Genomic DNA, 12,648 nt, shown 5'->3' with positions numbered 1-12,648 from the left:
CCTCCTCCTCCTCCTCCTCCTCCTCCGTTTACCTACCTTGGAACTCATCTCCATGTGGTATTTGGCGCACGCTCGAAGCTGAGTCACCCACAACTGCTTCTCCTTCGAGTCAGCAGCTAAAATAGAGAAGAAGGAGAAAGGAAGACTTGCGGGTTGTTCACAAGCACAGCAACTGATTTGGACGCCCACCTATGGAAGATGGAGACCCAGAGAGGGAGCGGGAGGACGGGGGGGGGGGAGGAGAAACACAAACACAGACATTCTCTAACACCCCAAAGGAAAAAACAAACAACAAAACTCACAAAGGGCACTCAGACATCACACCCTAAAAATGCCTTCCAAAATGCCAGTTACAGTAGCTAATGATTAGGCCTTTTTTTTTTAAGCCTCCTCTGGAAAAGTTACTTTGTCACATAAAGAGGCAGCAGGGACAGCACTGGTACTGGTTTTAAATGCTTCTGTACCTCCTGTGGCTAATGAAAGGTTCCAGGTACAGTCTTCCAGCATCCTTTGTTAAACAGAAGCATTCTCAGAGATTTGCTTAAGGACTACGGAGGAAGATACCAAATGCTGCCTCAGAGCCCCTCAGACTTTTCTCCCAGAGACATTAAGGCTGGCTGTGGCATTAATGAAGGTAGTAAGAACTTGCTGGGCATGGCAGCACATGCCTGAGATCCTAGCTCAGGAGGCTGAAGCAAAAGGATCTGGGGTCTGAGCCAACAAGGCTTAAAGAATGGACTTCCATGCCAGTGTGGCTGGAGCCCAGAGTGAGACCTCATCTTCTTAAAAAAGGTTGGGAGAGGGCATTGAGAGGGAGGATGGTACAGTGGGTAAGGCACTTGATGTACAAGCATGAGGGCCTGGGTTCAGATCCTGCGCACACATGTAAAAAGCCAGGCACTGTGTCACATTCCTAGAGCTCCAGCTGGGATGCAGAGCTGGGAGGATGCCTGGGGCTTGATGGACAACCAGCCTGGTGGAGTTGGTGAGCTCTGGGTTCAAAGAGAGACTCTACTGCAAAAATGTAAAGTGGCAAATGATTAAGGAAGACAGCAAAGTTGACCTCTGGCCTACACACACACATGCACACACACACACACACACACACACACACAGAGAGAGAGAGAGAGAGAGAGAGAGAGAGAGAGAGAGAGAACTTTACAGAGAGAGAGAAATTAACGCACAAGACAATCATATGGTCACATTCTCCCATGTATACCCCATGTCTCAAATAATACATGTAATTATTCTTAAGATATCATGAACAAGCCGGGCATGGTGGTGCATGCCTTTAATCCCAGCACTTGGGAGGCAGAGGCAGGCGGATTTCTGAGTTCGAGGCCAGCCTGGTCTACAGAGTGAGTTCCAGGACAGCCAGGACTACACAGAGAAACCCTGTCTCAAAACAAACAAACAAACAAAAAAGGTATCATGAACATATATATTCCATACACACCTAAGTCATCAACAGCAATTAACAACATAATACTGATAGAAAACTAATGGTACAAAAGGGAACCCTGCACAAATATTTCTTCCCATGGATAATTAGACCTGTTTAGAAAGGTGAGTCCAAGTGTCCTTTGCCAAGACTCCGCTTCAGCCTGAGCCTTCAAGTAAAGCAGGGCAGAGTTAGGGCTGGAGAGAGTGCTCAGCACTTCAGAGCATTAGCTGCTCCTGCTGAGGGCCCAGCGTGGGTTCCCAGCACCCACAAGGTGGCTCAGCGCACAGCTGTCTGTGCCAAGGGATCCGGCATGCTCTTCTGACCTTCTGACATGTCATGTACAGGTGCACAATGCAAGCAAATGACAGACTGAGCCAGCGCCAGCATGTTCAGGGAAATGAGAGACTAGACTACCTGGTGCTAGGACACAGAGAGGCTATAACATGCGGGGAAACTATCCTGACATTTTTTTTTGGGGGGGGGAGGGGTTCGAGACAGGGTTTCTCTGTATAGCCCTGGCTGTCCTGGAACTCACTTTGTAGACCAGGCTGGCCTGGAACTCAGAAATCCACCTGCCTCTGCCTCCCGAGTGCTGGGATTAAAGGCATGCGCCACCACGCCCGGCTATCCTGACATTTTTAAAGCTGATAAAGTTCAGCTAAACTTCTGACTATCCCATGTAAAATTTGACAATAATTTCAGACTCACTATTAAATTTCTCTTAAACAAAACATAAATAAATAAATAAATCACTGGAAAGGGCTGGAGAGCTGACTCAGCAGCTAAGAGTACATACCGCCCTTACACAGGACCCTCGTTTGGTTCCTAGCACCTACATCAGGCAACTCTTAATTGCTTGTAACTCCAGCTCCAGGAGATCTAATGCCCTCTTCTGGCCTCTACAGGTATTGCACTCACACGCTCAAACTCACGTATAGATATGCACAATTAAAAATGAAAATAAAAAAAAAATCTTTTTAAAAAACCAGAGTTCAATAATCCACAGAATATTAATAATTCCCCAACCAATCAGGATGGTTCAACTGTAGAACGAGTTGGCATTCTCTTCTGTGTGGGTTTGTATCTCTATCAACCACACATGTGGAGAAAGGAACTGTTAAATTTTCCCTTCTATAGTTTCTGCACCAACAATTTATTAAGCAATAAATGGCCAAACGTCACCGAAGACCACATAAATCCAGCCAGCGGGAAGAGATGCTGCAGGAATCCCGAAAGAGGACCCAAAGCAAAGCCTCCAGCTACAGCTGGGGTTGTTTTATAGCTTCTGAGATAGGGTTCGTGTCTAGATAATACAGAGAGATTAACTTGTCCCATCTCTGGGGTGGTAAGGCTTGGCAGGAAAACAAGTGAAAATTGAACTGAGAGTTAGGAATCCAAGCCCTCAGCGTGGCTTCACAGCCACCACCAGGCACGGTCCAGGGCGGGAGGAGGGTCTGTCTTTTGGTACTTTAATCTCACTTTGAAGAAACTAAAAAGGTTATGTAAGAAGGCAAAATTGTCAGCTACTAACACAGCCCAGCTTTGCTTGGGCCTTAAACAAACAACATTAGTCGAGGTGGGGGAGGGGGGCACGTGGGAAGATGAGTCCCTTAATCTTTGTCAAGTCAACTGGGTTTAGGATCACCATGGAAACATAACTTCTGAGCATGTGCACGAGGGTATTTGCAGGGAGGTCTAACGGAGAGGGAAAGACCCAACCTAAGGTGAGCTCACCATCCCATAGGCTCAGACTCCTACAAAATAAAAACAAGAGCACTGAGAACAAGCATACACCTATCTGCTTCCTGACTGTGAACGCCATGTGACCAACAGCTGCCTGCTCTGGCCACCATGTTGTCCCCACCAAGTTGGACTGTATCCTTTATACTGTGAGACAAAACAAAACAAAAACAACAACAACAACAACAACAAAAACCCTTCTCTCCTTAAGCAATGTTGTTAAGTATTTTGTCATGGCTAAAAGTCACTACTGCAACAGTATATGCATATGTGGGCGTGTACCCATGAATGCACACATACCCATGAATGCACACACATACACATGAGTGCACATGTGCACTCCCCCCCCACACACACTTTCTGCTGATTTTATTATTTTATCAGAACCATAGCAGAACACTGGTAAAATGATAATTAAATCATCCTGCGGTGATCAGGGCCAGCATTTCTGACTAATGGAGCTGCCTTGAGAATGTACAATGGCTTTAATGTACAATGGCTCCGCTCCACAGTCGTCCCTCAAGTGCAGTCTTCAGAGGGGCACCACAATGTCAGGGAAGCTGACAGAGCAGGCTGCCAGCAGGAGCCACAACCGTGCTGGACTGATGGAACATGGAGAACCTTTGCAAAGGGAAGGCTCGAGAGAAGCTTTGGGGAAAGGGTGCTGGGCATTTAAAGGTTTGCTCTGCTAATAGAGCACAGCTCCCAAAGAGGCAATGGAGTGAAGACTAAGAAACAGGGGTTAGAGGAGACACACACACAAACACACTGATGTGGGGGGGGGGGTACAGAGAGAGAGAGAGAGACATGTACTCACAAAGAGAGAGGGGGGCACATGCACATACACACACACACACACAGACATGCATTCAAAACATACAGAGAGGGCTGGAGAGTGAGAGGGCTGGAGAGATGGCGCAGCGATTAAGAGCACTGACTGATCTTCCAGAGATCCTGAGTTCAATTCCCAGCAACCACAAGGTGGCTCACAACCATCTGTGATGGGATCTGATACCCTCTTCTGGGGTGTCTGAAGACAGCAACAGCATACTCATATACATTAAATAAATAAATAAATCTTAAAAAAAATATATACATAGAGACACACACATATACAGAAAGATGTACACAGAGAGACATGTGTGCACAAAGAGATGTGCACACATGCACAGAGGCATTCGTGCGCGCGCGCACACACACACACACAGAGGGGCTGGGGAGAGAGGCTTGAATGAATACTGGAAATCTTCAGTGCTGAGCCTACTTCAACAGCTCCCTCTTCCCTGACAAGCAATTCCCAGGGTTTGTCCTACTTCCCTACCCTGGGGAGGGTAGTGGCGTCACCACAGTGTCCCACCAGTTATTAAAGCTATTTTTTATTTGTTTTTGATACAGGATCTCCTGGATAGCCTGAAACTCTGTGTAGACTAAAGTGACCTTCAACTCAAAGAGACTTCCTGCCTCTGTGTTCCTAGTGCTGGGACTAAAAAGGGGTGGCTTGTTTTGTTCTTCAGATTCCCTAGTGCTTATTTAATCACATTTGTGTGTGTGTGTGTGTGTGTGTGTGTGTGTGTGTGTGTGTGTATACATGTGCTCACCCATGCCACAGCACACCTATGGAGGTCAAAAGACAATTTACAGGGATTCAATTCTCTCCTTTCGTCACAAGAGACCAAGGAATCAAACTCAGGCTGTCAGCTTGGCAGCAGGAGCCTGTATCCAGTGAGTCATCTCTCCAGCTTTAAAGGTATTTCCCCACAGAAGAGCTGCCCATCAGTGCAACCCTGTGAAGCCGTCGAGAGGCCCTCACGCCGTCTCCAGGACAGGAACGTACCTCTCAGCTTGTACATCTCTCCATTGGCAGGGTACACCACCAGCATGTGGGGAGCTTCGTCGCTCAGGGACACGATGGCTCCAGACAAAGACAGGACTCCTCGGGGCTTCTGGTGCTTGCTCTGTTCATTCACAAAATACTGCAGGAGGCCAGCCTCAAAATCCAGCACAAAGTACCTGAACAGAGAGACCACAGCACATGACTTCTCTCTCCAGCCAGTCCCCCGCACCCAATCTACAAAGCCAGAGACCAGGGCTCTTCCCGGGACTCAGTGGGACCATGAAAACAATAGGGTATCAACTGTGACAGCAGAGAGGATCCTGGGACACATGAGGTTCTGGGAAGAGCAGGAGTTTTCAGCAGGCCAGAAGCTGGGGACATCGCCAGGCAGCAAATGTCACCTGGCGCCTAACTGCCATCTCCACCCAGCAGCAAGGCCTGTCGACCTGTGAGCGTCGTTCTATGACTTCATGTAACAATTTCCACAGAGGCCTCTGCCTATCAGGGCAAACTGAGCCTATGTTCTCAGGCCATGGACTCACACTTGGCGTGGAATAAGCCCTCTCTTAGTCCCTTTGGAGTGAAGGCTATGTCTTTGTCTTTATACATACACAGACACACAGAAACACACAGACACAGAAACACACAGACACATACACAAACACAGAGACACAGAAACACACAGACACACACAGAGACACAGAAACACACAGATACACACACAAACACAGAGACACACATACATACACACACGCAAACACTGACACACATACATACACCCACACAAACACTGACACACACATACAGAGAGAAACACAGACACACACCAACACACAGAAACATACAGACACACAGACACACACAGAGACACCTACCTACCTACCTACCTACCTACATACATACATACACACACAAACAAAAACACAGAAACACACACATACAGACACAGACACATATGTACACATACACAATACACAAAGAGAAACACACACACACACACACACACACACACACACACACACAGGGTATTGCTACCAGGGCCTAACACTCACCTTACCATTAAGCTATATCTCCCACTCTGAAAGTTATGCTGTGCTACGTGTCCTGCTATGGACCCTAGCAGGTTTAACATACTGGCTATCACAATGCAAGTCTTTCAGTGACAAGTCTTTTCAAAGGGTCTCAGAAATTACTAAGGCCAAAAGCAAACACCAGGATCTTTGGGGTGGGGGGTGGGGGATGGAGGAATTGGAGTCTCAGTTGTAGGGAACAGGCCTCACATGTAGGAGTCCCTAAGTTCTATCTGCAGCACCAAGCACACCACACCTCTTAGCAGGAAGCAGGAAAATCAAGAGGAGTCACGCAGGGGTCCTGAGGTTTGGGAAATGATGCTACACCCGAGGGTCCACACACTACGGCTTATATGTAATCACAGCTATTTAAGAATGAAACCTTTTACAATTGATTACTTTTTCCCAAATGGCTTGTTAGACAACCGTCCGGAAGATTGTGAAGTGCTGTATAAATGCAGTTATTTTTCTAGAGAAAGGAAGAATAAATTTCTACATAACCCAGAGGAGCCTCAAACTATCAAGCAATCCTCCAGCTTCCGACAGCCAAGTGCTGGGTTCACAGACACGCACCAACCCTGGTTTAAGCAGCTCTGGGGATCCAATCCGGGCCTTCGTGCATGCTCAGTAAACATTCTGCCAACCGCACTCTTCCAGGCTCCCAAGAGTCGAATGCACAAATAAATGCACAAATAAACCGTTTGTACTGATGAAGGCTGTTAACAAGGTACTCCTTTCAAGCTAGGTGGGCCCAGGAGCTCACACCTGCAACCCTGGGATCAGGAGGTAGAGGCGGGAGGGTTCCCTCACATGAGAGGCCAATGTGGGTTATGTTGTAAGACTCTGTCTTATAAATAAATTGGGGCAGCTAAAGTAGTTCAGAGCACTGGCTGCTCTTCCAGGGGACATGAATTCAAGGCCCAGAACCCACATGCACTTTATAACTATCTATAACACCAGTTACAGCTCATCCAATGCCCTCCTTTGGCCTCATTGATACCTCATGAACATGGTATACAGACATGTAGGCAAAATACCCACACACATAAAATAAGTCATCTCAAAGTTAAAATAACTACAGAAATAAGTAGCCAAGTGTGTTGGCACATGCCTTTAATTCCAGCATGTGGACGGTCGGAGCAGAAAGGTAAGGAGCTCGTGGCCTTTCTCAGCCATATAGTGAACCTGAGTCCATTCTAGGTTATCTCTTGAGACCTGACTCAGAGAAAGAGAAGGAGGGATGGGAGAGGAGGGAGAGAGGAAGAGAGGGAGGAGGGAAGGGAGAGGAGGGAGAGGAGAGGAGGGAGAGAGGAAGGGAGAGAGGAGGAATAGAAGAGAGGGAGAGAGAAAGGGGGAGGAGGTATGGGAAAGGAGGGAGAGGGGGAGAAAGAAGATCACGTAGTTATTTTCGAAATATAGTTGAGATTTTTATTTATCAGAGGACGGGATAGTGTCTGGTTAAGGTGTCTCTTCAACATGGCCTTTGAAAGTAAGGTCAGCTGGAGTTACAGGCAGATGACAGTCATCCACTTGGCATTGAGAAAAGCCATTTCTGTTAGTCACAGCTCCTGGGAAGAAAGAAATTAAACTTGGCTTCCTGCCGGGTCACAGCTCTGTCGGGTCCAGCCTGGAGCCATATCTGAAAGTCATGGCTTTCATCCTGAGGAAAGTTAACCGTATTTCTAGATTAGGCTGCATTAGCCAAATGAAATTGCCAGATAAATCTCTAAAGGCCTTCTCTTCCCGAGAACAGTGGAAACAAAGCTAACCTCTACAGTGTGTGTGTGTGTGTGTGTGTGTGTGTGTGTGTGTGTGTGTGTTATTTGTGTATCTTTAATATGCAAACTGCCTGCCATGTAGGTAAACTAAATGATGTATAGGGAACATTTTCTTTGCTAAATTAAATGTAAAGGATTGTTTTGGGCAAGAAGAGAGTAAGATCAACCCAGAAGGAAGCCCCCTCCCTTTGTCTGCAGAGGCGATGCAGGGCTCCTAGGCAGGTGGCAGGCCCTTCTGGAAGGGTTGAGGACTAACATCCTTAGATGTCCTGGTGCTTTCAGAGAAACACCAAGTGCACACTGGTGTGCATACAACCCGCAACACCTGTGCACATCACACACCTGTGCACATCACACACCTGTGTTCACACTCCCATACACAGGCACTCACACACACTCTCACAAACCACACCTGGCATGTCTATGCAGCCACAGCCTCACTCATGCTTGCCGGGCACACACAACCATACGCATTAATGCTCATTCATGGGCAAGGGACCTGAGCATTTGGAACCTTGATTCCTATTGGCAAAAGCCAAAAGCTGACTGACTTTCTTCTGTAGAATATTCTATTATCTCTGTGGCCCACAGATCAGCCTGCTTAGAAAACAATCCCTTCCCAGTGTATATATTTAATCCTAAACATAGACCGTAAACTCCTCCCAGTATACACATTACAATCCTAAATGCAGACTCCTCTAGTCTCATTTCAATTGCTATAATAAAATACCCTGACCAAAAAGCCAGAGAGGGGAAGAAAGGTTTGGGGTTTATTTGGTTCACAATCCCAGGTTAGAGTCTACCACATCATAGCCACAGTTGAGAGCAGAGAAATGAATCTTTCCTTACTTTCTGCCACTTCTCTCCTGTACAGCCCAGGACTTCCTCATGGGAAATCGTGTTGCCCACAGTGGGCTGGGTCTACCTACATCAGTTAACTATCAAGACAATCCCCTCAGACATGCCCAATCTGAATAATTTCTCAGGTAAAACTCTACCCAGGTTAACTTTATTGGAGTTTTGGGGTTTTTTTGTTTGTTTGGTTGGTTTTTTGTTTGCTTGTTTTTGGGGTGGTTTGGCTTGGTTTGGTTTGGTTTTTCGAGACAGGGTTTCTCTGTATAGCCCTGACTGTCCTGGAACTCACTCTATAGACCAAGCTGGCCTTGAACTCAGAAATCCGCCTGCCTCTGCCTCCCAAGTGCTGGGATTGAAGGTGTGCGCCACCACTGCCTAGCCCAGGTTAACTTTAGATTGTGCCAAAGTTGAAGTTTAAAACCAACCATCACATAGACAAAACCGTTTCCCCCGATGCGCATAATACAAACCTAAATGTAACCTCTGCCGACATGACATGCACACTACATTTCCAAACTCACACCATAACCCCACCCCAGTGCTCACACTGAATCCCCAAGCACAGGCTGTGCTGCGCCCTGAGCCAAGGCTCTACCTGCAGTCAGGGGTCCTGCTGTGCCCTGAATCTACCACAGAGCCAACCAGATGGAACTTGAGGATAGCCTGTGTTTGTTCTTTTCTGAGGGAGAAGAGGGCCACAGAAACAAGCCTAGCAGAGCATGTGACTTTCCTTGATGCAGAGACGACACTCACAATGAAGGCAGCAGTTTTAGTTCACAGTCCATTGTGCTGAGCCAGACACGGCTGCAGGAGCGGGAGGCAGCTCACCACATGGCACCCAGAGCTGAACGTAAGTAAACAGATGAACGCTGGTGCTCGGCTCACCCCCCCCCCCATCTAGAATCTCAGCCTAGGGGATGGTGCCGCCCATTTTCAGGGTGCCGCCCATCTTCCCTCCTCAGTTAAACCTTTCTGGAAACTTCTCTGTAGACAGGCCCAGAGGTGTGTCTCCTACATGATTCCAAATCCTGTCGAACTGACTGTTGTCAGGATTGACTGACATGGGAATTCATGTTCAGCCTCAAGGTGGTCAGCTGTTCTCTTTCATATAGATCACGCGTTCTGGGTGAATGTATTCACATCATGCTTAAAGACAAAAGAGCCCAGAAACGTTCCACAAGGTTTAGAAGGAGATAGTCTTTGTCCCACAGCCAAACTGCAGCTGCGAGGATTCCCTGATTTATCTTTCCTTTTCTTTTTCTCCCCCTAAAACAGGTGCTCATGTAGCTCAGGATAGCCTGCAAATCAGTGTGAAGCTATGCATGAGAAATTTCTGATTCTTCAACTCCTGAATACTGAACACATGTATGCTATCATACCTGGTTTATAAAGCTCTGGAAATCATATTTAGGGCTTAGTCTATGCCTATTAAATGCTCTACCAACTCAGTGACAGTCTGGGCCCTTGATGTCTGTCTTTATTTAAGAATTAGCATCAGTAGCAATAGCAGTGTGTGTGTACACTCATGCACACATGTGCACAGGTGCCACAGCCACAAGACAACTTTCAAGAATCTGTTCTCTCCATCATATGGGCCCTGGGAATTGAACTTGGGTCTTTAGGGTGGTGTGGCAGGCAGGTCCTATTCCAACCAGCTGAGCCATCTCAGCCGCACTCAATTTCTCAGGATAATTTATTGAGCACCTACTATGGTGCCGGGAGGTGAGAGCTGATGATATTCACACTAAAAGAAAACTCAGAGTCCAAGTGTGACGCCGCCTCATGACAGAAGCGAGTGGGTTAGTATGGTGTAACTTGTGAGGTTCCCAGGACTGAGGAACTGAGAACTGCAGATGAAGAACCAGAATAGAAGAGGGAGGACAGGGTTAAAACAGCCTTGAGCATGGTGAAGGGAAGAGAGGAAAGAAATCCAAGGTGCCTGGAGTGGAAGCCATCCTCACTCCCCACCCACCAAGAGGCCTCAATGAACAGTGGTGAGCATGTTGCCTACAGTGTGGAAAGAGGCTAGGAGAGGCCATGCCATGCAGGAGGAAAGTGGTTACCTAATAGAGGCTTCCATTTTCTTCAGCATGGACTAGGGAGGCTAACCAGCTCTGTCCCCCAGTGTCTGCTGTATACCCAGCTGAGACTGTCCCAAGGACAGAGTCTGGCTGTTCCTACGCCTGTCCCGCTATGCTAGCAGTTCAACCAGGCCGGGCCAACAGAAACAGCATTGTGCTATCTGGGGAGACAGGCAGGTCGATGTTCCTGGGAACATCGCCAGCTCAAGTGGCAAAGCTTCCCCACAGGTGCACGGGTGTGAGGAGCTGGACACACGGTAGCGGTAATGAAGAAGCAGAGAAAGAGAAACATTGGTCAGCTCGCCTCTCCTGTGGATTCATTCTAGGATCCCAGCCCATGATGGTCCCATCTACGCTGCGGGTGGGTCTCCCCTCCTCAGATAAGCCTCTCTGGAAACACCCTTAGCCATATGAAGGTGGGTGATCCATCCCAGTGAAGTTGGCAATTGTGCTGGGTGGTTTTAATTATAAATCCGGCTAGCCTGTAGGCATGCCAGGAGGAGACTGTCTTGATTTCATCCACTGAGGTGAGGAAACTCAGCCTGTAAGTGGGCACCACCATGCCCTTTGGTCCTGGTCTATGTTAGGGAAGCTGGCAGGCAAGTCAATGCTCTTGACTGCAGCTGTGATCTGTGCAGATGTTTTAAGCTCCTGCTATCTCCACTTCTCTGTCACAATGTATCATAACTCTAAACAGGGAGCTAAAGGAAACCCTGGCTTCCCTAGGTTGCGTTTTGTCAAGGTGTATTATCACTGTGACAGAAACAAAACTGGGATGGCCACCAGGATGAAACACTGCACAAGCAAATGAGAAGGGACATGTGGTAGTTGTTAGCAATACGTAAATGAGGCTGCAATGAGACCCGTCTCACATGCACACTGGAATGACTACAATAAACAGACATACAATAGCAAGTCGTGAGAATGTGGGGCCTGGAGGAATGGGGACAATTGATGGAAGCATGAACTTCCCCTGAAGCCCAGTTAGGCGCTCCTACCAAGCTACTGAACAGAGTGGAACACATCAATCCACACCAAATAAATGTATGCAAACACACAGGGAGGCATTCCTTACAGGGGGCGGGGACTGGAAGCCATTCAGTGATCCATCAGCTGGTGTGCAGATGGAGCGCGATGGACAGCTACGGTGGAATACTACTCAGCATCAAGGATGGCATGAGTCACCCTAAGACAGGGAAGGGCCTCAAAATTATGCGAGGCTTAAGAAGCCAGAAACAGTCTCTGGATGGTCCTTCCTTCAGTCTCAGCTCCAAACTCTGTAACTCCTTCCATGAGTATTTTTCTCCCTTCTAGGAAGGAATGAAGTGTCCACACTTTGGTCTTCCTTCTTCTTGAGTTTCATGTGCTTTGCCAATTGTATCTTGGGTATTCTAGGTTTCTGGGCTAATATCCACGTATCANTGAGTGCATATCATGTGTGTTCCTTTGTGATTGGGTTACCTCACTCAGGATGATATCCTCCAGATACACCCATTTGCCTAAGAATTTCATAAATTCATTGTTTTTAATAGCTTAGTATTACTCCATTGTGAAAATGTACCACATTTCCTGTATTTATTCTTTTTGTTGTTGTTGTTGTTTTTCGAGATAGGGTTTCTCTGTATAGCCCTGGCTGTCCTGAAATTCACTTTGTTTACCAGGCTGGCCTCAAACTCAGAAATCCACCTGCCTCTGCCTCCCACTGGGATTAAAGGCGTGCGCCACCACCGCCCGGCATCCTGTATCTATTCCTCTGTTGAGGGACATCTGGGTTCTTTCCAGCTTCTGGCTATTATAAATAAAGCTGCTATGAACATAGTGGAGCATGTGTCCTTATTATAAGTTG

General features: G+C 47.3%; 1 protein-coding gene across 2 annotated transcripts in view; it reads right to left on the bottom strand.

The window, feature by feature from the left end:
• Window positions 1-12,648, bottom strand: part of Osbpl10 (oxysterol binding protein like 10) — a 244,858-nt gene that overhangs the window by 161,542 nt on the left and 70,668 nt on the right. For both annotated transcript variants that reach the window (XM_021207052.1, XM_021207053.2), the window contains exons 2-3: window positions 5,019-5,194; window positions 37-116 (exon numbers count right to left, since the gene is read on the bottom strand). In XM_021207052.1, the coding sequence (XP_021062711.1) occupies window positions 37-116; window positions 5,019-5,194 (256 nt within the window). The remainder of the gene's footprint in view (window positions 1-36; window positions 117-5,018; window positions 5,195-12,648) is intronic.

The sequence above is a fragment of the Mus pahari genome, chromosome 10, assembly GCF_900095145.1.
Source record: "Mus pahari chromosome 10, PAHARI_EIJ_v1.1, whole genome shotgun sequence".
Taxonomy (NCBI): domain Eukaryota; kingdom Metazoa; phylum Chordata; class Mammalia; order Rodentia; family Muridae; genus Mus; species Mus pahari.
This window is presented reverse-complemented; position numbering and strand designations above follow the sequence as displayed.